This window comes from Oncorhynchus tshawytscha, linkage group LG04 (genome assembly GCF_018296145.1).
Source record: "Oncorhynchus tshawytscha isolate Ot180627B linkage group LG04, Otsh_v2.0, whole genome shotgun sequence".
Classification (NCBI taxonomy): Eukaryota; Metazoa; Chordata; class Actinopteri; order Salmoniformes; family Salmonidae; genus Oncorhynchus; species Oncorhynchus tshawytscha.
The window spans coordinates 75,186,121-75,211,194 of record NC_056432.1 but is presented as its reverse complement, the minus strand read 5'-3'; the positions used below and the strand labels follow the sequence as shown (position 1 = coordinate 75,211,194).

General features: G+C 43.6%; 1 protein-coding gene across 4 annotated transcripts in view; it reads right to left on the bottom strand.

The window, feature by feature from the left end:
* The window catches only part of LOC112237183 (protein unc-13 homolog C-like), a 261,928-nt gene that overhangs the window by 152,651 nt on the left and 84,203 nt on the right, over positions 1–25,074 (bottom strand). For all 4 annotated transcript variants that reach the window (XM_042321233.1, XM_042321234.1, XM_042321232.1 and 1 more), the window contains exons 14-17: positions 23,326–23,479; positions 23,116–23,184; positions 17,009–17,098; positions 14,800–14,928 (exon numbers count right to left, since the gene is read on the bottom strand). In XM_042321233.1, coding sequence (XP_042177167.1) covers positions 14,800–14,928; positions 17,009–17,098; positions 23,116–23,184; positions 23,326–23,479 — 442 coding nt within the window. The remainder of the gene's footprint in view (positions 1–14,799; positions 14,929–17,008; positions 17,099–23,115; positions 23,185–23,325; positions 23,480–25,074) is intronic.

The window sequence follows — 25,074 nt, the reverse complement described above, 5'->3', positions numbered from 1 at the left end:
TCTCTCCACCTCTTTCTCTCTCCACCTCTTTCTCTCTCCACCTCTTTCTCTCTCCACCTCTGAATGCTCAGCCATGAAAAGCTATTGGACATTTTCTCCTGAGGTGTTGACCTGTTGCACCCTCGATAACCACTGTGAATCTGATTTGACCCCCCCCCCTCTAGGTTTCTTCCTAGGTTCCTGCCTTTCTAGACAGTTTTTCCTAGCCACCGTGCCTCTACATCCGCATTGCTTGCTCCCTGAGATTTTAGGGTTTCTGTAAAAAGAGAGCTCTCATCATACCAAGAGAGCTCTCATCATTTTAGAGTTTCTGTAAAAGCACTGTGACAACTGCTGTTGTAAAAAGGGCTTTATAAATCCATTTGATAGATTGATTGATTGAGGCATGTGTGTGATTGTTTGGCTGCAGAGAAACACCTTTTCTAGAGCAGCACTGCCCTTCTTCCACTGATGCCGTCTTCTAAAACACTGATTGAACTGAACTGTCTGTTTCTGCTTAATCACTTGTTATTCGGAGCACCATCTGTTCCACACAGATAGAGATAGAACAGAACCGCATGGAAAGAGCAGTAGGAGAGTTTTAGCTGTCTGTAGACTAGTGCTGGTTTACAGATCTCATTGTCTGTAGACCAGTGGGGGGGGGGGGCTTTCATCATCTGCCTTTCATCATACTGCCTTCTTTGGGTTGGGGTCAAACACCAGTAGAGGCCAACATGTTAATCTAAACTCTTAATTACGTAATTACAGCAGTAAAAACGAAGCTCATCACTAACCTAAGGACCCTGGAACTAAACATCTCCCTCTGCAACTGGATGCTTTGTCATACCCATGGTATATGATCTGATATTTATTTAAAAAAGGATTTTACCTTTATTTAACTAGGTAAGTAAGTTAAGAACAAATTCTTATTTTCAATGATGGCCTAGGAACAACTTTCAGGCAATCAGCATTCAGGGCTTGAACGACCTGTTTACAATAGTCTGTAGACCATTGCAGGTATAAGATCTAATAGTCTGTAGACTAGTGCAGGTATATCATCTAATCTGCAGACCAGTACTAGTATATGATCTGATATTTGCCTGTAGACCAGTCCTGGTAAAGTATATGATCTGATAGTTGTCTGTAGACCAGTCCTGGTACAGTATATGAGCTGATAGTTGTCTGTAGACCAGTCCTGGTACAGTATATGATCTGATAGTTGTCTGTAGACCAGTCCTGGTATAGTATATGATCTGATAGTTGTCTGTAGACCAGTCCTGGTACAGTATAAGATCTGATAGTTGTCTGTAGACCAGTCCTGGTACAGTATATGAGTTGATAGTTGTCTGTAGACCAGTCCTGGTACAGTATATGAGTTGATAGTTGTCTGTAGACCAGTCCTGGTATAGTATATGATCTGATAGTTGTCTGTAGACCAGTCCTGGTACAGTATATGATCTGATAGTTGTCTGTAGACCAGTCCTGGTACAGTATATGAGTTGATAGTTGTCTGTAGACCAGTCCTGGTACAGTATATGTTGATAGTCATCTGTAGACCAGTCCTGGTACAGTATATGAGTTGATAGTTGTCTGTAGACCAGTCCTGGTACAGTATATGAGTTGATAGTTGTCTGTAGACCAGTCCTGGTACAGTATATGTTGATAGTCATCTGTAGACCAGTCCTGGTACAGTATATGAGTTGATAGTTGTCTGTAGACCAGTCCTGGTACAGTATATGAGTTGATAGTTGTCTGTAGACCAGTCCTGGTACAGTATATGTTGATAGTCATCTGTAGACCAGTCCTGGTACAGTATATGAGTTGATAGTTGTCTGTAGACCAGTCCTGGTACAGTATATGAGTTGATAGTTGTCTGTAGACCAGTCCTGGTACAGTATATGAGTTGATAGTCATCTGTAGACCAGTCCTGGTACAGTATATGATCTGATAGTTGTCTGTAGACCAGTCCTGGTACATTATTTGAGTTGATAGTCATCTGTAGACCAGTCCTGGTACAGTATATGATCTGATAGTTGTCTGTAGACCAGTCCTGGTACAGTATATGATCTGATAGTTGTCTGTAGACCAGTCCTGGTACATTATTTGAGTTGATAGTCATCTGTAGACCAGTCCTGGTACAGTATATGAGTTGTCCTGGTATAGTGATGGACTAGTGATAGTTCTCGTACAGGAAGGAGTACAGTAGAGTTGTAGCTCCCTGTAACAGTACTGCTGTAGTATTGGAGCTGATAAATGTTTCTCTGTCGATGGGAGATATGGTTACAATCAGACTCAACTGTCTGGACATTCTGTTCACACCAACACATTTCCTCTCTTATCTTAATGACTTTACAGATAGATAACCCACTGCTCACAGTGTGTGTGTGTGTGTGTGATTAATAGAATAGGGTGTGTTAAAATGAAGCCTGTCCCTGGCAGCTCTGAAATAATATGGCTTCAATTATTCAACAACCCGCAGTCTAGCGTGTGGCGTGTATGTGTGTGTGTGTATGTGTGTGTTTGTGTGTATGTGTGTGTGTGTGTGTTTGTGTGTGTGTTGTGTGTATGTGTGTGTGTGTGTATGTGTGTATGTGTGTGTGTGTTGTGTGTATGTGTGTGTGTGTGTGTGTGTGTGTGTGTGTGTGTGTGTGTGTGTGTGTATGTGTGTGTGTGTGTATTTGTGTGTATGTGTGTGTGTGTGTGTGTGTGTGTGTGGCGTGTGTGTGTGTGGCGTGTATGTGTGTGTGGTTGCTTGCTTTTATGTATTCTAGACGTAGCTCATTCTAATATTTCTACTACTGTACATTATATTTTAGCTACACTGTTTATACACACCGCATATTTATATACTGTGTGTGTGTAATGACTAGGGGGAGAGCTCGATTAAAACCAGTTAAGCGTAAACTCCCCGATTTTGGGGACTTTCGTTATTAGTTAATTGTTTTATCAAGGTAGTGTGCTAATAAATCAGCCTCTGTTATGCCAATTTGGGACAGTTTTGGCTGATAGCCATGTTTCCCAGCTTAAATTGAGTTTGTCTCACTAGATTCTGGGGTTTTGGATTAGACTCGGGGCTCACTACAGACCCTGGTTTGATCCCGGGCTGTATCACAACTGATCGGGAGTCCCATTTGTCCCAGCGTCATCCGGGTTAGGGGAGGGTTTGGCTGGGGTAGGCTGTCATTATTAAGTAAGAGTTTGTTCTTAACTGACTTGCCTGGTTAAATGGGAAGTCCTGCTTACACTTTTATTCGCTGCTCGGACTGACAGTCAATTTCTGCCGGAAGAACACGCCATATGCCGCATAGGAAAGCTAAGAACCTTAAGATGGCGCCGAAGAGGATGGCTGATGTTTTACATGCCTGTAACCAATTGTGCCATTTGTTCATTTTTTGTGTGTTGTTTTTAACTTATTTTTAAACTTATTTTGTACATAATGTTGCTGCTACCATCTCTAATGACCAAAAATAACTTATGGACATCAGAACTGGGATTACTCACCACGAACTGGAAGAAGCTTTTCCTTTAACGAGTCTTTTAAGGAGTCCGACGAGAAAGAAATGCTGATTCTCCCGGGAACAGGCCCAGATCCCCATCATTTGCGTGAAGAAAAGACGGAGGAAAAGAGGATGCAGATCGGGCTGCATTTTGAGAACCTGTAGGCGAGCGAGTAAACTCCCACTGCCATCAATTCTACTTGCTAACTTGCAATCATTGGATAATAAAATTGATGATCTACGATTGCGATTATTCTACCAAAGGCATATTAAAAGCTGTAATATCTTATATTTCCCCCGAGTCGTGGCTGAACAACGACACGGATAATATAGAGATGGAGGAATGTTCAATGGACCGGCAGAACAGAGAAGCTACGTCTGGTGAGGGGTGGGGTGTGTGTATTTTTGTCATTAACAGCTGGTGCGCAAAGTCTAATATTAAAGAAGTGTTGAGGTATTGGTACCTGAGGTAGAGTACCTAATGATAAGCTGTAGACCACACTATCTACCAAGAGAGCTCTCATCTATATTATTCATAGCCGTCTATTTACCACCCCAGACCGATGCTGGCACTAAGACAGCACTCAACCAACTCTAAGGCCATAAGCAAACAAGAAAATGCTCACCCAGAAGCGGCGCTCCTAGTGGCCGGGGACTTTAATGCAGACAAACTTAAATCAGTTTTACCAGCATGTCACATGTGCAACCAGAGGGAAAAAAACTCTAGATCACCTTTACTCCACACACAGAGAAGCATACAAAGATCTCCCCCGCCCTCCATTTGTCAAATCTGACCATAATTCTATCCCCCTGATTCCTTCTTACAAGCAAAAACTAATACAGGAAGTACCAGTGACTCTCTCAACATGGAAGTGGTTAGATGACACAGACGCTACGCTACAGGACTGTTTTGCTAAGCACAGACTGGAATATTTTCTGGGATTCCTCCAATGGCATTGAGGTGTTTACCACCTCAGTCATTGGCTTCATCAATAAGTGCATTGACGACGTCGTCCCCACAGTGACCGTATGTACGTATCCCAACCAAAAGGAACACCTATTTGAGAATACTGTTCATTGACTACAGCTCTGCGTTCAGCACCATATTGCCCACGAAGCTCATCACTAACCTAAGGACCCTGGAACTAAACATCTCCCTATGCAACTGGATCCTGGACTTCCTGACAGGCCGCCCCCAGGTGGCGAGGGTAGGCAACAACACGTCTGCCATGCTGATCCTCAACACTGGGGCCCCTCAGGGGTGTGTACTGAGTCTCCTCCTGTACTCCCTGTTCACCCACGACTGCGTTTCCAAACACGACTCCAACATCATCATTAAGTTTGCTGACTTCACAACAGTGATAGGCCTGATCTGATAGACCAAGTCTATGACCAAAAGGCTCCTTAACAGCTTCTACCCCCAAGCCATAGGCTGCTGTACAACTAATCAAATGGCCACTCGCTGTTTATTATCTATGCAATGTCACTTCACCCCCACCTAGATGTACAACTTACCTCTAACATACCTCTAACTTACCCCTGCACACTGACGCGGTACCGGTACCCCCTTTATATAGCCTCGTTATTGTTATGTTATTGTGTTCCTTTTAAAATGTTTTACTTTAGTTTATTTGGTGAATATTTTCTTATCTCTTCTTGAACTGCACTGTTGGTTAAGGACTTGTAAGTAAGCATTTCACGGTAAGGTCTACACTTGTTGTATTCGGCACATGTGACAAATAAAGTTTGATTTGATTTGATTCTTCTGCCTCGATAGCAACTAGTTCATTCTACGACAAACAATAATGTTTTTATATTGAATTCAACAAAAAAAACTTGAACATTATTTGTAAGATGTGAAATAAAAGCACTTTCTGTTCATCAAAAACAGACATTTTGTGTAGGAGATGGAAGCTGAGATCTTAACGAGTTGGTAGAGTCACTAGTCAACTCTGAGTTTCAGGAGGGGAGGGAGAGATGAAGGAAATTCAAACAATATTTTAGCCACTATTCACACATATGTAATTAATAGGAACATAATCATATTTGTATCATATTTTGTACCATGTATTTGAGCTCTCAGCATGAATTATTCTTTACCAGAAAGGTAAGATTTTAAAAAATCTTTCTTGCACTTTAATAGTTATTTTTATGGCCCCCTCATGAAAAATAATTAAATCCGGACATAGCCAGACATCTGAGAGACCAGCAATTGTCATTGAACCGGTCAATGGACATACAAAGCCAGGTCTATCTACAACACAAGAGCTTTAGAGCATGTTCATATGTATCATCAAAAAAAAGCAACTTTAAAGGCGTTTCAAGGTGGGATTTTACTGACAATACTAATAAGATGAGGCAGTCACCTATCATGCTAATTACAGGATGTCATTGGGTAACAACACATCTACAGTAGATTCTTAGAAAGCACTCATTTTGGTTGAGTCCCTGACAGACTGGAAAAACCTATGGTATTCGTTGACATTAACTGAATATAGCGATGAAAAGATGTGTCAAACTCAACTACTTGATGGCTGCAGTGTGTGCTAGTTGACATTGCTCCCCTGGACAGTTGATCAATAAACAGACTTAACTTAAAGGAGAGAAGGAATGAAAGCTAACAAGAAATGCAGCCTTCCAATATTTGAATTTCAGTCCCCTGGTCTGGAGCTGACTGCTTACCAGGGGTCTTTGTGTGTTGTCCCTGCTGTAGTGTGCATGTGTGTGTGTGTGTGTGTGTGTGTGTGTGTGTGTGCAGGGCTGCAGTAGTCTGACTTACTGTAGAGATATGAATAATGAAACAGAACTCTATGCAAAATGAAACAGGATCCTCTATGCAAAGTATTCCCAGTGTGTGTGTGGTCCTGAAAGTACATGGGTGTTTGTGTACTATATACCGTTGTGTGAAGGGCATTGATGAAGGTTGTGTATTACCAATGCATCTCCCTGCTCATCTATATTCATAATGTCAAACAACACAGTGTTAGAGGTGGTAAAATAGCAGGTATATTGTACATCCATCATAAAGCTGAGGGTTAACCTACCGCCCTCTGAGAATATCTGCCTTTAGCCGTACAGGCTTTCCTTGGTCTGTGGGACAAACCAACCAGAGGCCAACATGTATACTCAATGCTGTAATCCATTCATTTAAGTTCACATTTAAATGAACAGGTCTCTCTGGTAGAATAGATTTCAACTCAATGAGGATCACCTCATTGGGTCCCTTGTAGCTCAGTTGGTAGAGCATGGTGCTTGCAACACCAGGGTTGTGGGTTCAACTCCCATGGTGGGCTAATATAAAAATGTATGCACTCACTACTGTAAGTCACTCTGGATAAGAGTGTCTGCCAAATGACTAATAAAAAAACCTGTATAAATAAAGGTTATATATGTGTGTTAAAGCTGAGGTCTGCCCTTACTGAGATCTGCCTTTCATCATACTGCCTTCTTTGGGTTGGGGTCAAACACCAGTAGAGGCCAACATGTTAATCTAAACTCTTAAAAGATCTGCGATCATACTGCCTTCTTTGGGATGGAGGATTAACCACCAGCAGAGGTCAACATGTATGGGTAGTGAATATAAACATGGTTTATTGTATACAGTGGGGCAAAAAAGTATTTAGTCAGCCACCAATTGTGCAAGTTCACTTAAAAAGATGAGAGAGGCCTGTAATTTTCATCATACACTCATTATGACAGACAAAATGAGAACAAAAAAATCCAGAAAATCACATTGTAGGATTTTAAATTTTTAATTTATTTGCAAATTATGGTTGAAAATAAGTATTTGGTCACCTACAAACAAGCAAGATTTCTGGCTCTCACATTTCTGGCTCTCCTGTAACTTCTTCTTTAAGAGGCTCCTCTGTCCTCCACTCGTTACCTGTATTAATGGCACCTGTTTGAACTTGTTATTAGTATAAAATACACCTGTCCACAACCTCAAACAGTCACACTCCAAACTCCACTATGGCCAAGACCAAAGAGCTGTCAAAGGACACCAGAAACAAAATTTTAGACCTGCACCAGGCTGGGAAGACTGGATCTGCAATAGGTAAGCAGCTTGGTTTGAAGAAATCAACTGTGGGAGCAATTATTAGGAAATGGAAGACATACAAGACCACTGATAATCTCCCTCGATCTGGGGCTCCACGCAAGATCTCACCCCGTGGGGTCAAAATGATCACAAGAACGGTGAGCAAAAATCCCAGAACCACACGGGGGGACCTAGTGAATGACCTACAGAGAGCTGGGACCAAAGTATCAAAGCCTACCATCAGTAACACACTACGCCGCCAGGGACTCAAATCCTGCAGTGCCAGACGTGTCCCCCTGCTTAAGCCAGTACATGTCCAGGCCCATCAGAAATTTGCTAGAGAGCATTTGGATGATCCAGAAGAAGAATGGGAGAACGTCATATGGTCAGATGAAACCAAAATATAACTTTTTGGTAAAAACTCAACTCGTCGTGTTTGGAGGACAAAGAATGCTGAGTTGAACACCATACCTACTGTGAAGCATGGGGGTGGAAACACCATGCTTTGGGGCTGTTTTTCTGCAAAGGGACCAGGACAACTGATCCGTGTAAAGAAAATAATGAATGGGGCCGTGTATCGTGAGATTTTGAGTGAAAACCTCCTTCCATCAGCAAGGGCATTGAAGATGAAACGTGGCTGGTCTTTCAGCATGACAATGATCCCAAACACACCGCCCAGGCAACGAAGGAGTGGCTTCATAAGAAGCATTTCAAGGTCCTGGAGTGGCCTAGCCAGTCTCCAGATCTCAACCCCATAGAAAATCTTTGGAGGGAGTTGAAAGTCCGTGTTGCCCAGCAACAGCCCCAAAACATCACTGCTCTAGAGGAGATCTGCATGGAGGAATGGGCCAAAATACCAGCAACAGTGTGTGAAAACCTTGTGAAGACTTACAGAAAACATTTCACCTCTGTCATTGCCAACAAAGGGTATATAACAAAGTATTGAGAAACTTTTGTTATTGACCAAATACTTATTTTCCACCATAATTTGCAAATAAATTCATTAAAAATCCTACAATGTGATTTTCTGGATTTTTTTTCTAATTTTGTCTGTCATAGTTGAAGTGTACCTATGATGAAAATTACAGGCCTCTCTCATCTTTTTAAGTGGGAGAACTTGCACAATTGGTGGCTGACTAAATACTTTTTTGCCCCACTGTATATCTATTTTATGATTATTGTGTCTAGCACCAGCAGTACATCCTTGAAGAAAACCTGAATAAACCAACTAAGTGATATTGGCAAGAGCAGTGTGTGGGTCTTTCTTTTCTTCAAGGACTTCATTGAATTATTCCCAAGCACCTACAACAAGCCGACTCAAAGTGCTTTTCCTATTTTCAATCAGGAAGCATTGGGTTTCGTGGCTGGCTCCATAACCCCCCTCTTCAATGGAAAGATAGTGTAAAGATACTGAAAAGATACGTACTGTCTTTCTTTGGGCTGTGGGACTAGCACAGACCAAAATGTATATTCCTAACAAGTTGAAGCATATCTATTAAAGTGGACAGGGGTAAGGTCTCATTGCTGCAACTCCCCAATACTAAAAGCACTGAGTCGAAACAGTTTCTATTCGTGATACCTGGCTCTGTAAACTCAATCAATTTATTAACTATTTAGCTTGAAATCAATATTTCTCTTCTCTGTGTGCTCTCTCTCCTTTGTGAAGGATTATGGGTCTACATACATTGTTTGAGATTGAAGCCCCTCTCAAACATCTGATCCCTCTACTTTAACTAATTTGATATTTGGGGACATAGGGTAACTAAATCACCAGCACTATGGTAGCATGCTAATCATACACTCTATATTCACAAGAATCCCTTCCTCTAGGGCGAATCTCAAATCAAATCCTCCCCCCCTGTAGTGTATAACTTTGACCAGAGCCGTATAGGGCTGCCTGCCACACTATGGTGCACTGCACAGGGCACATGAGCGTGTGATTTTGTTTCGCCAGTGTGTAACCAACGGAGAATATCAGTACTGATTCCAGGAGAACTAGCAGTACTGTACCAACCATGATCAGTACTCCAAACTGGGATGACCGTTTTACCAGCAACAAACCAGTTCAAATGGCACCCCAGATATTCATATAGTGCAATACTAAAAGAGGTACTAGTACTAAAAGTAGAGCACTATATAAGGAATAGGGTGCCATTTGGGACACACATTAACTCTCTCAGATGCTGTATCACTCATCTGGATGGCAATCACAGGCCAACAGTTTGTTTACACATCTGGACAAACAGACAGAGAATCAACACAGTAGGAAACAGTTCAAACACCTAAAGGAGACAATAACAGACATGGGGACTGACATCCCTAATATCCAATAAGCAAAAACAACCAATTTGTTGACTGGCTCACCGGAGAAAGATGGGATTATTTGTTTCAGTTTTGACCCTTTTTTTTTCGATCTCGTCTCATTGCTGCAACTCCCCAATGGACTCGGGAGAGGCGAAGGTCGAGTCATGCGTCCTTCCAAAACATGTCCCGCCAATCCACGATAAGCTAAGTAAAGCACCCCCGGCCAAGCCTTCCCCTAACCCAGACTACACTGGGCCAATTGTGCACCTCCCAGTCATGGCCTGGGATTGAACCCAGGTCTGTAGTGACACCTCAAGCACTGCAGTGCCTAAGACCGCTGCACCACTCAGGAGGCTGCACCACTCAGGAGGCCTGCTAAATGGGATTCTAACCAGGAACCCTCTGACTAGATCACTGATTATATTTAGTAGTAGCTACTATCTTGTCTCATCGCTACAACTCCCGTACTGGCTCGGGAGAGACGAAGGTTGAAAGATACACAACCCAACCAATCCGCACTGCTTCTTAAAACAGCGCACATCCAACCCTCAAGCCAGCCGCACCAATGTGTCGGAGGAAACACCATGCACCTGGCAACCTTGGTTGCCCAGCCCGCCACAGGAGTCACTGGTGCGCGAAGAGACAAGGATATCCCGACAGAGCCTGGGCGCGAACCAAGGGGCTCTGGTGGCACAGCTGGCGCTGCAGTACAGCGCCCTTAACCACTGCGCCACCCGGGAGGCCCCTAACACTGATTATATTTAAGTGAGAATTACCTGTATAAATTAAATTAAACTGGAGCCAAGAGGAATTTGAACCAGTAACCCCTTGATTTGGCCTTAGCGCATCCATCAGCTACACATGTGATAAGACTATCAGTGTGTGTGTGTGGTATGACTATACATGAGACTCATGGTGTGTTGTAACAGACAGGCAGACAGAGAAACACATGTGATAAGACTATCAGTGTGTGTGTGGTATGACTATACATGAGACTCATGGTGTGTTGTAACAGACAGGCAGACAGAGAAACACATGTGATAAGACTATCAGTGTGTGTGTGTAGTATGACTATACATGAGACTCATGGTGTGTAGTAACAGACAGGCAGACAGAGAAACACATGTGATAAGACTATCAGTGTGTGTGTGGTATGACTATACATGAGACTCATGGTGTGTTGTAACAGACAGGCAGACAGAGAAACACATGTGATAAGACTATCAGTGTGTGTGTAGTATGACTATACATGAGACTCATGGTGTGTAGTAACAGACAGGCAGACAGAGAAACACATGTGATAAGACTATCAGTGTGTGTGTGGTATGACTATACATGAGACTCATGGTGTGTTGTAACAGACAGGCAGACAGAGAAACACATGTGATAAGACTATCAGTGTGTGTGTGTAGTATGACTATACATGAGACTCATGGTGTGTAGTAACAGACACGCAGACAGAGAAACACATGTGATAAGACTATCAGTGTGTGTGTGTAGTATGACTATACATGAGACTCATGGTGTGTTGTAACAGACAGGCAGACAGAGAAACACATGTGATAAGACTATCAGTGTGTGTGTGGTATGACTATACATGAGACTCATGGTGTGTAGTAACAGACAGGCAGACAGAGAAACACATTTGATAAGACTATCAGTGTGTGTGTGGTATGACTATACATGAGACTCATGGTGTGTAGTAACAGACAGGCAGACAGAGAAACACATGTGATAAGACTATCAGTGTGTGTGTGGTATGACTATACATGAGACTCATGGTGTGTAGTAACAGACAGGCAGACAGAGAAACACATTTGATAAGACTATCAGTGTGTGTGTGGTATGACTATACATGAGACTCATGGTGTGTAGTAACAGACAGGCAGACAGAGAAACACATGTGATAAGACTATCAGTGTGTGTGTGTAGTATGACTATACATGAGACTCATGGTGTGTAGTAACAGACAGGCAGACAGAGAAACACATGTGATAAGACTATCAGTGTGTGTGTGTAGTATGACTATACATGAGACTCATGGTGTGTTGTAACAGACAGGCAGACAGAGAAACACATGTGATAAGACTATCAGTGTGTGTGTGGTATGACTATACATGAGACTCATGGTGTGTTGTAACAGACAGGCAGACAGAGAAACACATGTGATAAGACTATCAGTGTGTGTGTGTAGTATGACTATACATGAGACTCATGGTGTGTAGTAACAGACAGGCAGACAGAGAAACACATGTGATAAGACTATCAGTGTGTGTGTGTAGTATGACTATACATGAGACTCATGGTGTGTTGTAACAGACACGCAGACAGAGAAACACATCCATGCTAATGTGGTGTCCTCACAGTGCTGAACATGCACTTCAGTTCAACAGTTAATAAACCCTAATAATACACACTACACAGCCCGACCTGTACTGCTATCAATTGGCCATAATGTGTGTATATATATGTATGTGTGTGTGTGTGTATATATATGTATGTGTGTGAGTGAGTGAGTGTGTGTGAGTGTGTGTGAGAGAGAGAGAGAGATAGAGAGCAGAATAAATGGAGAAATGGATGCAGATCATTTTAGAGAGCTGTGTGTGTGTGTGTGTGTGTGTGTGTGTGTGTGTGTGCTTGTGCATGCATCCATGAGTGTGTGTGTGATTGATAGTCTGTGGGCCACATGGTGGACTAGGGCCATTCATATGTCTGACCTCTCCACCTATCAGCAGTGAAAGACACAGGAATATACATTTGCCTACAGTGTATCTACAGAGACATGCAGTACTGGGCATCTCACCTCCTTCCTCCACAGTGACTGAATTCCAATGGAGAGAATTTGGACCTAAAATACTCTCTCTTTCTTGACCTGCTCGGCTTCCTTCCTTCACTGCTCTCTTTTTAAATCCCTCTATCTCTGCCAGGCTTTACGGGAATGTTTAAGCTCTCCCTCCTTCCTCTCCCCGATCCCTCCATGCCTTCTCTCCCTCCCTTCCCCACTCCCTCCTTCCCTTTGTCTCTTTCTCCCACCTCCACTCCATCCCTCCCTCCCATGCAGAGTGCTTTGTAGCGTTACATAATCAGCCTCTGGTTGGACGGTGGTATTTCCAGTGAGAGAACGAGGGCAGCCAAGACAACACAATGGACGTCTTTTATGGGAAATATCCACAGTGGCACAAAGGCAGGCTGTAATATTATGATATAGTCATCCACCACCCTGAGGTTAGCTCCAGGAGAGAACATGTGTGTGTGTGTTGATGTTGTGGTGGCTAGTGTGTTGATGAAGAGTGTGTCCTGTCTTCAAGTGTGTGTATATATGTGTGTGTGTGTGCGTGTGTGTGTGTGTGTGTGTGTGTTGATAGAGTGTGTGTGTGCCTGTGTGTGTGTGTTGATGGAGTAGGTGTCTGGTCTATAAGTGTGTGTGTGTGTGTGTGTGTGTGTGTGTGTGTGTGTTGATGGAGTGTGTGACTCGTTTGTGAGTGTGTTAGAATGAGTTGTAATTAGTGGCTGTATCTATCTCTCTGCTGGGTAATTGCTAAAAAATCCTCAGGCTGTTTCTACAAAGGAAGATTATTATTCAACTTCTACAGTTATAAACTCCTTGTTATAGACCAGCAGGACATTACCTCACTGTTGCAGAACTTGCCTTTTACAGAACAGATACATGACTGTTACAGACCTGAAGGACATTATCTCTCTGTTAGACAGAACACACTAACTCCTGTAGTGCACCTTAGGACTGACAGAGGGCCGATATATAAATTATATAAAATGAATATAGGACTGAGTGTACAAAACATTAGGAATACCTGTTCCTTCGATGACATAGACTGACCAGATGAATCCAGGTGAAAGCTATGATCCCTTATTGATGTCACCTGTTAAACCCACTCTGATCAGTGTAGATGAAGGGGAGGAGACAGGTTAAAGAAGGATTTTTAAGCCTTTAGACAATTGAGACATGGATTGTGTCTGTGTGCCATTCAGAGGGTGAATGGGCAAGACAAAAGATTTAAATGCCTTTGAACCAGGCTGCATCACATCCGGGCGTGATTGTGTGTCCCATAGGGCAGCACACAATTGGCCCAGCGTCGTCCGGGTTTGGCCGGAGTAGGCCATCATTGTAAATAAAATAAATAAAAAATACATTGAATGGTAGTAGGTGCCAGGCACAGAGGTTTGTGTCAAGAACTGCAATGCTGCTGGGTTTTTCATGCTCAACAGTTTCCCGTGTGTATCAAGAATGGTCCACCACCCATCCAGCCGACTTGACACAACTGTGGGAAGCATTGGATTCAACATAGGCCAGCACCACTGTGGAATGCTTTCGACACCTTGTAGAGTCCATGCCCCAACGAATTGAGGCTGTTCTGATGGCAAAAGGGGATGGTGCAACTCAATACTAAGAAGGTGTTCCTAATGCTTTGTACACTCAGCATATATAGGACTGATATAGGATTTTACATAGTACTGATATATGATTTAACATAGGAGTGATATAGGATTTAATATAGGACTGATATAGGATTTAATATAGGGGTGATAAAGGGTTTAATATAGGGGTGATAAAGGGTTTAATATAGGGGTGATATAGGAGTGATATAGGATTTAATATAGGAGTGATATAGGATTAAATATAGGAGTGATAAAGAGTTTAATATAGGGTGATATAGGGTTTAATATAGGAGTAATACAGGATTTAATATAAGACTGATATAGGATTTAATATAGGAGTGATAAAGAGTTTAAAATAGGCGTGATGTAGGGTTTAATATAGGACTGATGTAGAGTTTAATATAGGAGTGATACAGGATTTAATATAAGACTGATATAGGATTTAATATAGGAGTGATAAAGAGTTTAATATAAGCGTGATGTAGGGTTTAATATAGGACTGATGTAGAGTTTAATATAGGGTGATATAGGGTTAATATAGGGTGATATAGGGATTAATATAGGGTGATATAGTGTCTGTTTTACCTGGTCTAGTAGCTGGTTGTAGAGTTCATGACAGTTGTCAAAGATGTATTTGTATGTTGAGTCCAGACAGGCTCTGACACAGTCCTTCACCACCATACTGGCTCTGGGAGGACTCTGTAGCTCCTGTACCTGTAATACAGATAGGAACAAAGTCAAAACACACACACACATTTTAAAGTTGTAAAGTTTTAAAGTTTAGAATGGTAAATAATAAGTTATAAATCTTTAAAAAATGGAAATAGACCTCTCTATCTGTGATACTTTGAAACCTACTGTATACTGTCTGTGTTTTCAGGAGAACGTGTGTGTGTGTGTGTGTGTGTGTGTGTGTGTGTGTGTGTGTGTGTGTGTGTGTGTGTGTGTGTGAGCACTGGGCTGTTTTTAAACCTAGATAAATCAGTGTGCAGGTTGGGAACTGGGGGAGAGGATTACAGGGTGATGATTGCACTGGGAGAGAGGGTGGTTAAAACGCTTCACACACGCACGCACGCACACACACACACACACACACACACACACACGCATGCACATGCATGCACACGTCACTTAGACAATCAACAGAGTGTGTAACATCGTTTCAGGTAGCCTTCCAAAAGTTTCCCACAATAAGTTGGGTGAATTTTGGCCCATTCCTCCTGACAGAGCTCGCATAATTGAGTCCGGTTTGTAGGCCTCCTTGCTCGCACACGCTTTTTCAGGTCTGCCCACACATTTTCTATGGCATCGTGGAAGTATGCTTGGGGTCATTGTCCATTTGGAAGACCCATTTGCGACCAAGCTTTAACTTCCTGACTGATGTCTTGAGATGTTGCTTCAATATATCCACATAATTTTCCTCCCTCGTGATGACATCTATTTTGTGAAGTGCACCAGTCCCTCCTGCAGCAAAGCAACCCCACAACATGATGCTGCCATCCCCGTGCTTCACGGTTGGGATGGTGTTCTTCGGCTTGCAAGCATCCCCCTTTTTCCTCCAAACATAACGATGGTCATTATGGCCAAACGGTTCAATTTTTGTTTCATCAGACCAGAGGACATTTCTCCAAAAAGTACGATCTTTGTCCCCATGTGCAGTTGCAAACCGTAGTCTTGCTTTTTTATGGCGGTTTTTCGAACAGTGGTTTCTTCCTTGCTGAGCGGCCTTTCAGGTTATGTCGATATAGGACTCATTTTACTGTGGATATAGATACTTTTGTACCTGTTTCCTCCAGCATCTTCACAAGGTCCTTTGCTGTTGTTCTGAGATTGATTTGCATATCTCGCACCAAAGTACGTTCATCTCTAAGAGACAGAATGTGTCTCCTTCCTGAGTGGTATGACGGCTGAGTGGTCCCATGGTGTTTATTCTTGCATACTATTGTTTGTACAGATGAACGTGGTACCTTCAGGCCTTTGGAAATTGCTCCCAAGGATGAACCAGACTTATGGAGGTCTACACATTATTTTCTGAGGTCTTGGCTGATTTCTTTAGATTTTCCCATGATGTCAAGCAAAGAGGCATTGAGTTTGAAGGTAGACCTTGAAATACATCCACAGGTACACCTCAAATTGACTCAAATTATGTAAATTAGCCTATCAGAAGCTTCTAAAGCCATGACATAATTTTCTGTAATTTTCCAAGCTGTTTAAAGGCACAGTCAACTTAGTGTCTGTAAACTGTTGACCCACTGGAATTGTGATACAATGAATTATAAGTGAAATAATCTGTCTGTAAACAATTGTTGGGAAAATGACTTGTGTCATGCACAAAGTAGGTGTCCTAACCTACTTGCCAAAACTATAGTTTGTTAACAAGAAATTTGTGGAGTGGTTGAAAAACTAGTTTTAACGACTCCAACCTAAGTATATGTAAACTTCCGACTTCAACTGTATGCATGTATATATATATATATATATATATATATACTGTATATACATGTGCGTGTGTGTGTTGTGTGGGAGGCCTGTTTATAACCATAATCAGTATTGACTATCACCGTAAAGGCAAGCAGTAAATGTATCAATATGCTAATTAATTGATAGGTATGCTTCTACTACAATAAACTGGGAGTGTCTCTCTCTCACACACACACACACACACACACACACACACACACACACACACACACACACACACACACACACACACACACACACACACACACACACACACACACACACACACACACACACACACACACACACACACACACACAGAGTGTATACATACCTTCATCCTGAAGAAGGTGATGCTGGTGAGAAGGTCCACAGTAGACTTCAGGTCCTGGAGACGCTCTGGGTTACCAGCTGGGAAATTATCCTGCAGGAGAAAATAATGAGGAGATTGGTTCTCTCTCTACCGCTCCCTTCTCATTCTCCATCTCTCTACAGTTAAGGCTCTATTCAATCTGTATCACTGGAGTTAAGTGTTACAGCAGGATTGAAATTGGAAGGCAATGCTCTCGCGTTAACAGAGACTGTATTAAATGCTGCATATGTCGGCTCAATGGGGAATTACCTTTACATTTCTATCACGCATCCTGGAACACTTCGTCCATAGAGACTGAATAGAGCTCTGCATTTGTAATGCGCTTTTCATCTAAAAACAATCCCAAAGCGCTACAGTGTATTAGGATAATGAAACGAGGGTCATAGACAACAAGAAATAGCTATAAAAATCAGTTATTAACTAACTAACTAACACTACCCAACAGATTCACAAAGGGAAGCAGCAGCCAGTGGCAGTCTATTCCCCTCCTGGAAACATACAGCATTATAACTAGGTAGTGTACGGCCCTCAAGGTGGGATCAGGTGCTGAAGGCCACTTGTCTCACAACGCTGTATCCCACGCAGGCTCATAATTCATTCACACATTGATATTGATGATGGGACACATCTAGCCATCATCACTAAACGAGTTTGATGTCTGGTCTTTTAGTGTTAAAGCCCCATGGCCCTGTGTGATGGAAACTTCCCATTCATGCTCAGAGCACCGTGACAGGAGAGCTTTCAACACACACGTGCACCCTGATAGGCTGAGAAAAGGTTCTTGGTGAACTATACATTACTGCCCCCACCCTCCCTTCTCTTTACCACAGACTGGCACGCACACACACACACACACACACACACACACACACACACACACACACACACACACACACACACACACACACACACACACACACACACACACACACACACACACACACACACACACACACACCACCTCCCAACTAACTTTGAGACCAAACCTAATGAACTCTAACCCTAACCATTAGACCAATAACTGAGATTGTTACTCAGTGTTTGACAGAGTCTAAAACGGGCCTGATAACTGTATGCTCTGATCTGAGGAGGAACTGTTCTGATTTTTGTCTGCTCGGGGCTCAATAGGTTTTGCTGTACTGCCAGTGAGGGTTTAGAGTAGGCTGGTGAGGAAATGTCAGTGGATTCTTGACTGAGTCCGTTACATAAAGTCAACATGAACTCTAAATGAACAGAAGAACTGCATCCCAAAAAGCACTCTATATTCCCTATGTAGTGCACTACTTTTGACCAGGACCCATAAGACTCTCATCAAAAGTAGTGCACTACATAGGGAATATGGTGCAATTTGGGGTGCACACAAACTCTCTGCCAATCACAAAAGTAACGCAGAATGATCATGGACTTAAAGTCCGTGTATGAAAGCATCAATTCCGCTCAGTCGAGAATCACCGACAAAACTCATTCACTAAACCATCATTCAACTGTGTATTGTGTTTGCAGCTTTATTGTCCTTACTAAGAACAACATCTTACATATCCACCCTAAAATAATATAAAATATCCAGACTCTAAAAAGACATCCCATATACAGTACCTCAACGTCTACCCTAAACAGACATCTTATACACCTCAACGTCTACCCTGAAACAACATCCTACCTAAACAGATATCCTATATCCCTCAGTATCTACCATAAACCATCAGCATAGAAACCTAAACAGGCATCCTATATCCCTCAGTATCTACCATAAACCATCACCATAGAAACCTAAACAGACATTCTATATCCCTCAGTATCTACCATAAACCATCACCATAGAAACCTAAACAGACATTCTATATCCCTCAGTATCTACCATAAACCATCACCATAGAAACCTAAACAGACATTCTATATCCCTCAGTATCTACCATAAACCATCACCATAGAAACCTAAATTAACATTCCAGATCCCTCAGCCTCTACCATGTGTCACGTTGGTATGAAGAGATTCGGGAGACAGACGCAGGAATGCGTAACATTTTATTTTTTATATCACCCAAATTACGGCATGCCATGTAAAGGCACAGGGGCGAAGACCAAATAAAAATCCTATATCCCTCAGTTCACCCTAAATATACATATGCCTGAAATTCTACCCTAAATCAACATCCTATATCCCTCAATGTCTACTTCAACATGTAGCCTAAATAGACATCCTAGAAGTAGTGAATGGTAATGGTAATCACCATTACATGTATTTCATTCCAGCCATTCCAATGAGCCCCTCCTCCGATTTAACGTGTCCACTGTCTGAAACAACACTATCCCTGAGCACCTGCTGTGAATCACTGACAGTAGAGCCGACAGGGGACATCACAGAGGGACAAATCAGCTGTTACACTGTGTCGCTGCATATTCTGACTCCCCTGACGAATAGGTTTAAAAAGAGTGGGGGATACTCTCTCTCTCTGTCTATTCATCCCTCAGTTTTAGAGAAAAGCAAACTCAATCTGCTTCAGAATATCATTACGGAGAAATCCATACGCCGAGCGAGCGGAGAGACTGACTGGCCTGATCTGAATCTCATTACTGTACGACGACAAGGGGTGTGTGTGTTTGTGTGTCTGTGAATTGATGTGGGAGCGGCAGCAGTCAGAAACAATGTGACATTTCCTGACTGCTTTCAATCAGTGTGAATAACAGACACCAGCAATCTGAAAAGACAAGCACAGTGAAAAACCTGCCCCGCTCTCTGTCTTTACCTCCATAATCACACAGTGAAAAACCTGCCCCGCTCTCTGTCTTTACCTCCATAATCACACAGTGAAAACCTGCCCTGCTCTCTGTCTTTACTTCTATAATCACACAGTGAAAACCTGCCCCTGCTCTCTGTCTTTACCTCCATAATCACACAGTAAACCTGCCCCGCTCTCTGTCTTTACCTCCATAATCACACAGTGAAAACCTGCCCCGCTCTCTGTCTTTACCCTCCATAATCACACAGTGAAAACCTGCCCGCTCTCTGTCTTTACCTCTATAATCACACAGTGAAAACCTGCCCCGCTCTCTGTCTTTACCTCCATAATCACACAGTGAAAACCTGCCCTGCTCTCTGTCTTTACCTCCATAATCACACAGTGAAAACCTGCCCCGCTCTCTGTCTTTACCTCCATAATCACACAGTGAAAACCTGCCCCCCTCTGTCTTTACCTCATAATCTGTCTCTGTCTTTACCTCTATAATCACACAGTGAAAACCTGCCCTGCTCTCTGTCCTCTATAATCACACAGTGAAAACCTGCCCCGCTCTCTGTCTTTACCTCTATAATCACACAGTGAAAACCTGCCCCGCTCTCTGTCTTTACCTCTATAATCACACAGTGAAAACCTGCCTCTCTGTCTTTACCTCTATAATCACACAGTGAAAACCTGTCTGTCTTTACCTCCATAATCACACAGTGAAAACCTGCCCCGCTCTCTGTCTTTACCTCTATAATCACACAGTGAAAACCTCTATAATCACACAGTGAAAACCTGCCCCGCTCTCTGTCTTTACCTCTATAATCACACAGTGAAAACCTGCCCCGCTCTCTGTCTTTACCTCTATAATCACACAGTGAAAACCTGCCCCGCTCTCTGTCTTTACCTCTATAATCACACAGTGAAAACCTGCCCCGCTCTCTGTCTTTACCTCTATAATCACACAGTGAAAACCTGCCCCGCTCTCTGTCTTTACCTCTATAATCACACAGTGAAAACCTGCCCCGCTCTCTGTCTTTACCTCTATAATCACACAGTGAAAAACCTGCCCCGCTCTCTGTCTTTACCTCTATAATCACACAGTGAAAACCTGCCCCGCTCTCTGTCTTTACCTCTATAATCACAAAGTGAAAACCTGCCCCGCTCTCTGTCTTTACCTCTATAATCACACAGTGAAAACCTGCCCCGCTCTCTGTCTTTACCTCCATAATCACACAGTGAAAACCTGCCCCTGTCTTTACCTCTATAATCTGTCTTCTGTCTTTACCTCTATAATCACACAGTGAAAACCTGCCCCCCGCTCTCTGTCTTTACCTCTATAATCACACAGTGAAAACCTGCCCCGCTCTCTGTCTTTACCTCTATAATCACACAGTGAAAACCTGCCCCGCTCTCTCTGTCTTTACCTCTATAATCACACAGTGAAAACCTGCCCCGCTCTGTCTTTACACCAGCCCCGCTCTCTGTCTTTACCTCTATAATCACACAGTGAAAACCTGCCCCGCTCTCTGTCTTTACCTCTATAATCACACAGTGAAAACCTGCCCCGCTCTCTGTCTTTACCTCCTATAATCACACAGTGAAAAACCCCCCTCTCTGTCTTTCTCTGTCTTTACTGTCTTTACCTCTATAATCACACAGTGAAAACCTGCCCCGCTCTCTGTCTTTACCTCCATAATCACACAGTGAAAACCTGCCCCGCTCTCTGTCTTTACCTCTATAATCACACAGTGAAAACCTGCCCCGCTCTCTGTCTTTACCTCTATAATCACACAGTGAAAACCTGCCCCGCTCTCTGTCTTTACCTCTATTATCACACAGTGAAAACCTGCCCCGCTCTCTGTCTTTACCTCTATAATCACACAGTGAAAACCTGCCCCGCTCTCTGTCTTTACCTCTATAATCACACAGTGAAAACCTGCCCGCTCTCTGTCTTTACCTCCATAATCACACAGTGAAAACCTGCCCCCCTGCCCCGCTCTCTGTCTTTACCTCTATAATCACACAGTGAAAACCTGCCCCGCTCTCTGTCTTTACCTCTATTATCACACAGTGAAAACCTGCCCCGCTCTCTGTCTTTACCTCTATAATCACACAGTGAAAACCTGCCCCGCTCTCTGTCTTTACCTCTATAATCACACAGTCTTTACCTCTATATAATCACACAGTGAAAACTGTCTTTACCTCTATAATCACACAGTGAAAACCTGCCCCGCTCTCTGTCTTTACCTCTATAATCACACAGTGAAAAACCTATAATCACACCCCTGCCCCGCTCTCTGTCTTTACCTCTATAATCACACAGTGAAAACCTGCCCCACTCTCTGTCTTTACCTCTATAATCACACAGTGAAAACCTGCCCCGCTCTCTGTCTTTGCCTCTATAATTACACATTGCAGTAGAAATTGAATGGGAGACACACACACTCGCAGAAATTCACAGAAACTCACAGAAACTCACAGAAACACACAGAAACACACAGAAACAGCAAGGACAAAACATTCACCACATAGGAAGCAATGTTTTTTATGTCACATCATTTCACCAGCAACAATTCAACCACTGACAGTACTGTGGACAGGACTACTGGACAGGACTAGTGGACAGGACTACTGGACAAGTCTAGTGGACAGGACTAGTGGACAGGACTACTGGACAGGACTAGTGGACAGGACTACTGGACAGGACTAGTGGACAGGACTAGTGAACAAGTCTAGTGGACAGGACTAGTGGACAGGACTACTGGACAAGTCTAGTGGACAGGACTAGTGGACAAGTCTAGTGGACAGGACTAGTGGACAAGTCTAGTGGACAGGACTAGTGGACAAGTCTAGTGGACAGGACTAGTGGACAAGTCTAGTGGACAGGACTAGTGGACAGGACTAGTGGACAGGACTACTGGACAGGACTAGTGGACAAGTCTAGTGGACAGGACTAGTGGACAGGACTAGTGGACAGGACTAGTGGACAGGACTAGTGGACAGGACTAGTGGACAGGTCTAGTGAACAGGATTAGTGGACAGGACTAGTGAAGAAGACTCCTGGAGATAGAAATCATTACAACTGTTAATCTCTAGGTACAACCCCTGGACAGATAATCCTATTATACACCGACACCCACTGTTTTACACACACACACACACACACACACACACACACACACACACACACACACACACACACACACACACACACAGCACACACACACACACACACACACACACACACACACACAGCTACACATACACACACACACACACACACACACACACACACACACACACACACACACACACACACACACACACACACACAGTACAAACCCGGTACTTGGACAGATCAATCCTCAGAGAGTTGTGCAGCTGATCTAGAAGTTTGACAAATTTTTCTCTCTGTGAGAAAAACAGATATATAGATTTCTCAGTTAGTAAAGCAATCACACTGTGAGTGTGTGTAGCTGAGTGTGTGTGTGTGTAGGTGAGTCTGTGTGTGTAGGTGAGTGTGTGTGTGTACGCGTGCGTGTGTGTTCTCACCCCAAAGTTGGATGCAGCGAAGCGGTCGGAGGCAGAGATGTTGGTTGAGACGGTGGTGGTGTGGGCAAAGTAGGCGTTGATGTTGGCTAGCAGGTTACTCATCACCGCTGGGACCCCCGGACACATGTACTTAGAGGACAGACAGGAGAAATGCCTGGGGGAGAGAGGTGAGGGGAGGGAGGACGGGACAGAGAGTGGAAGCGAGGCAGAGAGAGAGGAAGGAAAAGAGAAGGGGAGAGAGGTGAGGGGAGGGAGGACGGGACAGAGAGTGGAAGCGAGGCAGAGAGAGAGGAAGGGAAAGAGAAGGGGAGAGAGGTGAGGGGAGGGAGGACGGGACAGAGAGTGGAAGAGAGGCAGAGAGAGAGGAAGGGAAAGAGAAGGGGAGAGAGGTGAGGGGAGGGAGGACGGGACAGAGAGTGGAAGCGAGGCAGAGAGAGAGGAAGGGACAGAGAGGGGGAGAGAGGTGAGGGGATGGAGGACGGGACAGAGAGTGGAAGCGAGGCAGAGAGAGAGGAAGGGAAAGAGAAGGGGAGAGAGGTGAGGGGAGGGAGGACGGGACAGAGAGTGGAAGCGAGGCAGAGAGAGAGGAATGGAAAGAGAGGGGGAGAGAGGTGAGGGGAGGGAGGACGGGACAGAGTGGAAGCGAGGCAGAGAGAGAGGAAGGGAAAGAGAGGGGGAGAGAGGGAGGGAAGGAGAGATAGGGGGGGCGTGGGGAGAAAGGGAGAGAGAGAGAAAGATATTAAAATGCCAAAACACTAACTATTCTTTGAAGTGTGATTTAAGTAGTAACTTTCCTTTGATCATGAAAAGGAGGCAATTATTCAACTAGTAGAGGAATGATATTAAAGAAGATTAAATCAAAGAGTCAGACAGGCAGAGAGAGAGACAGGCAGAGAGAGAGACAGGCAGAGAGAGAGAGAGAGAGAGAGAGAGAGAGAGAGAGAGAGAGAGAGAGACAGAGAGAGAGAGAGAGACAGAGAGACAGAGAGCGAGACAGAGAGAGAGAGAGAGACAGACAGAGAGAGAGAGACAGACAGACAGACAGACAGACAGACAGACAGACAGACAGACAGACAGACAGACAGACAGACAGACAGACAGAGAGAGAGAGAGACAGACAGACAGACAGACAGACAGACAGAGACAGACAGACAGACAGACAGACAGACAGACAGACAGACAGACAGACAGACAGACAGACAGACAGACAGACAGACAGACAGAGAGAGAGAGAGGGAGAGAATACAGAGGCAGACTGTGCTCATTCACATTCTGTGAGTTGTAATGTCATGTGATTCCCAGCAGAGTGGTACCAGCTAGAAGGTCAATAACAGGAAGATTAGAAAACTCTGAATGGAATTGTAATGTTCCTTTAGAACCGATACACACAAACAAACATGCCGCCCCTCACTCCATTGATCTTAAGAGCTGCTCCAAATACCAGCAACAAGAGACAGGCTGAGCCCCCCCCCCACACACACACACACATGCAGGCATGCACACAAAGTTCTGATGGCCAAGGTGTCACCGCTCTGTGTCTCAAACAAATGGTCTGCTATTCACTGTAACACTCCAATACTATGTTCACTGTGACACTCCAATACCATGTTCACTGTAACACTCCAATACCATGTTCACTGTATCACTCCAATACTTACTACTTCCGGCGCCGACAGAGATGGCCGCCTCGCTTCGCGTTCCTAGGAAACTATGCAGTGTTTTGTTTTTTTAGGTGTTATTTCTTACATT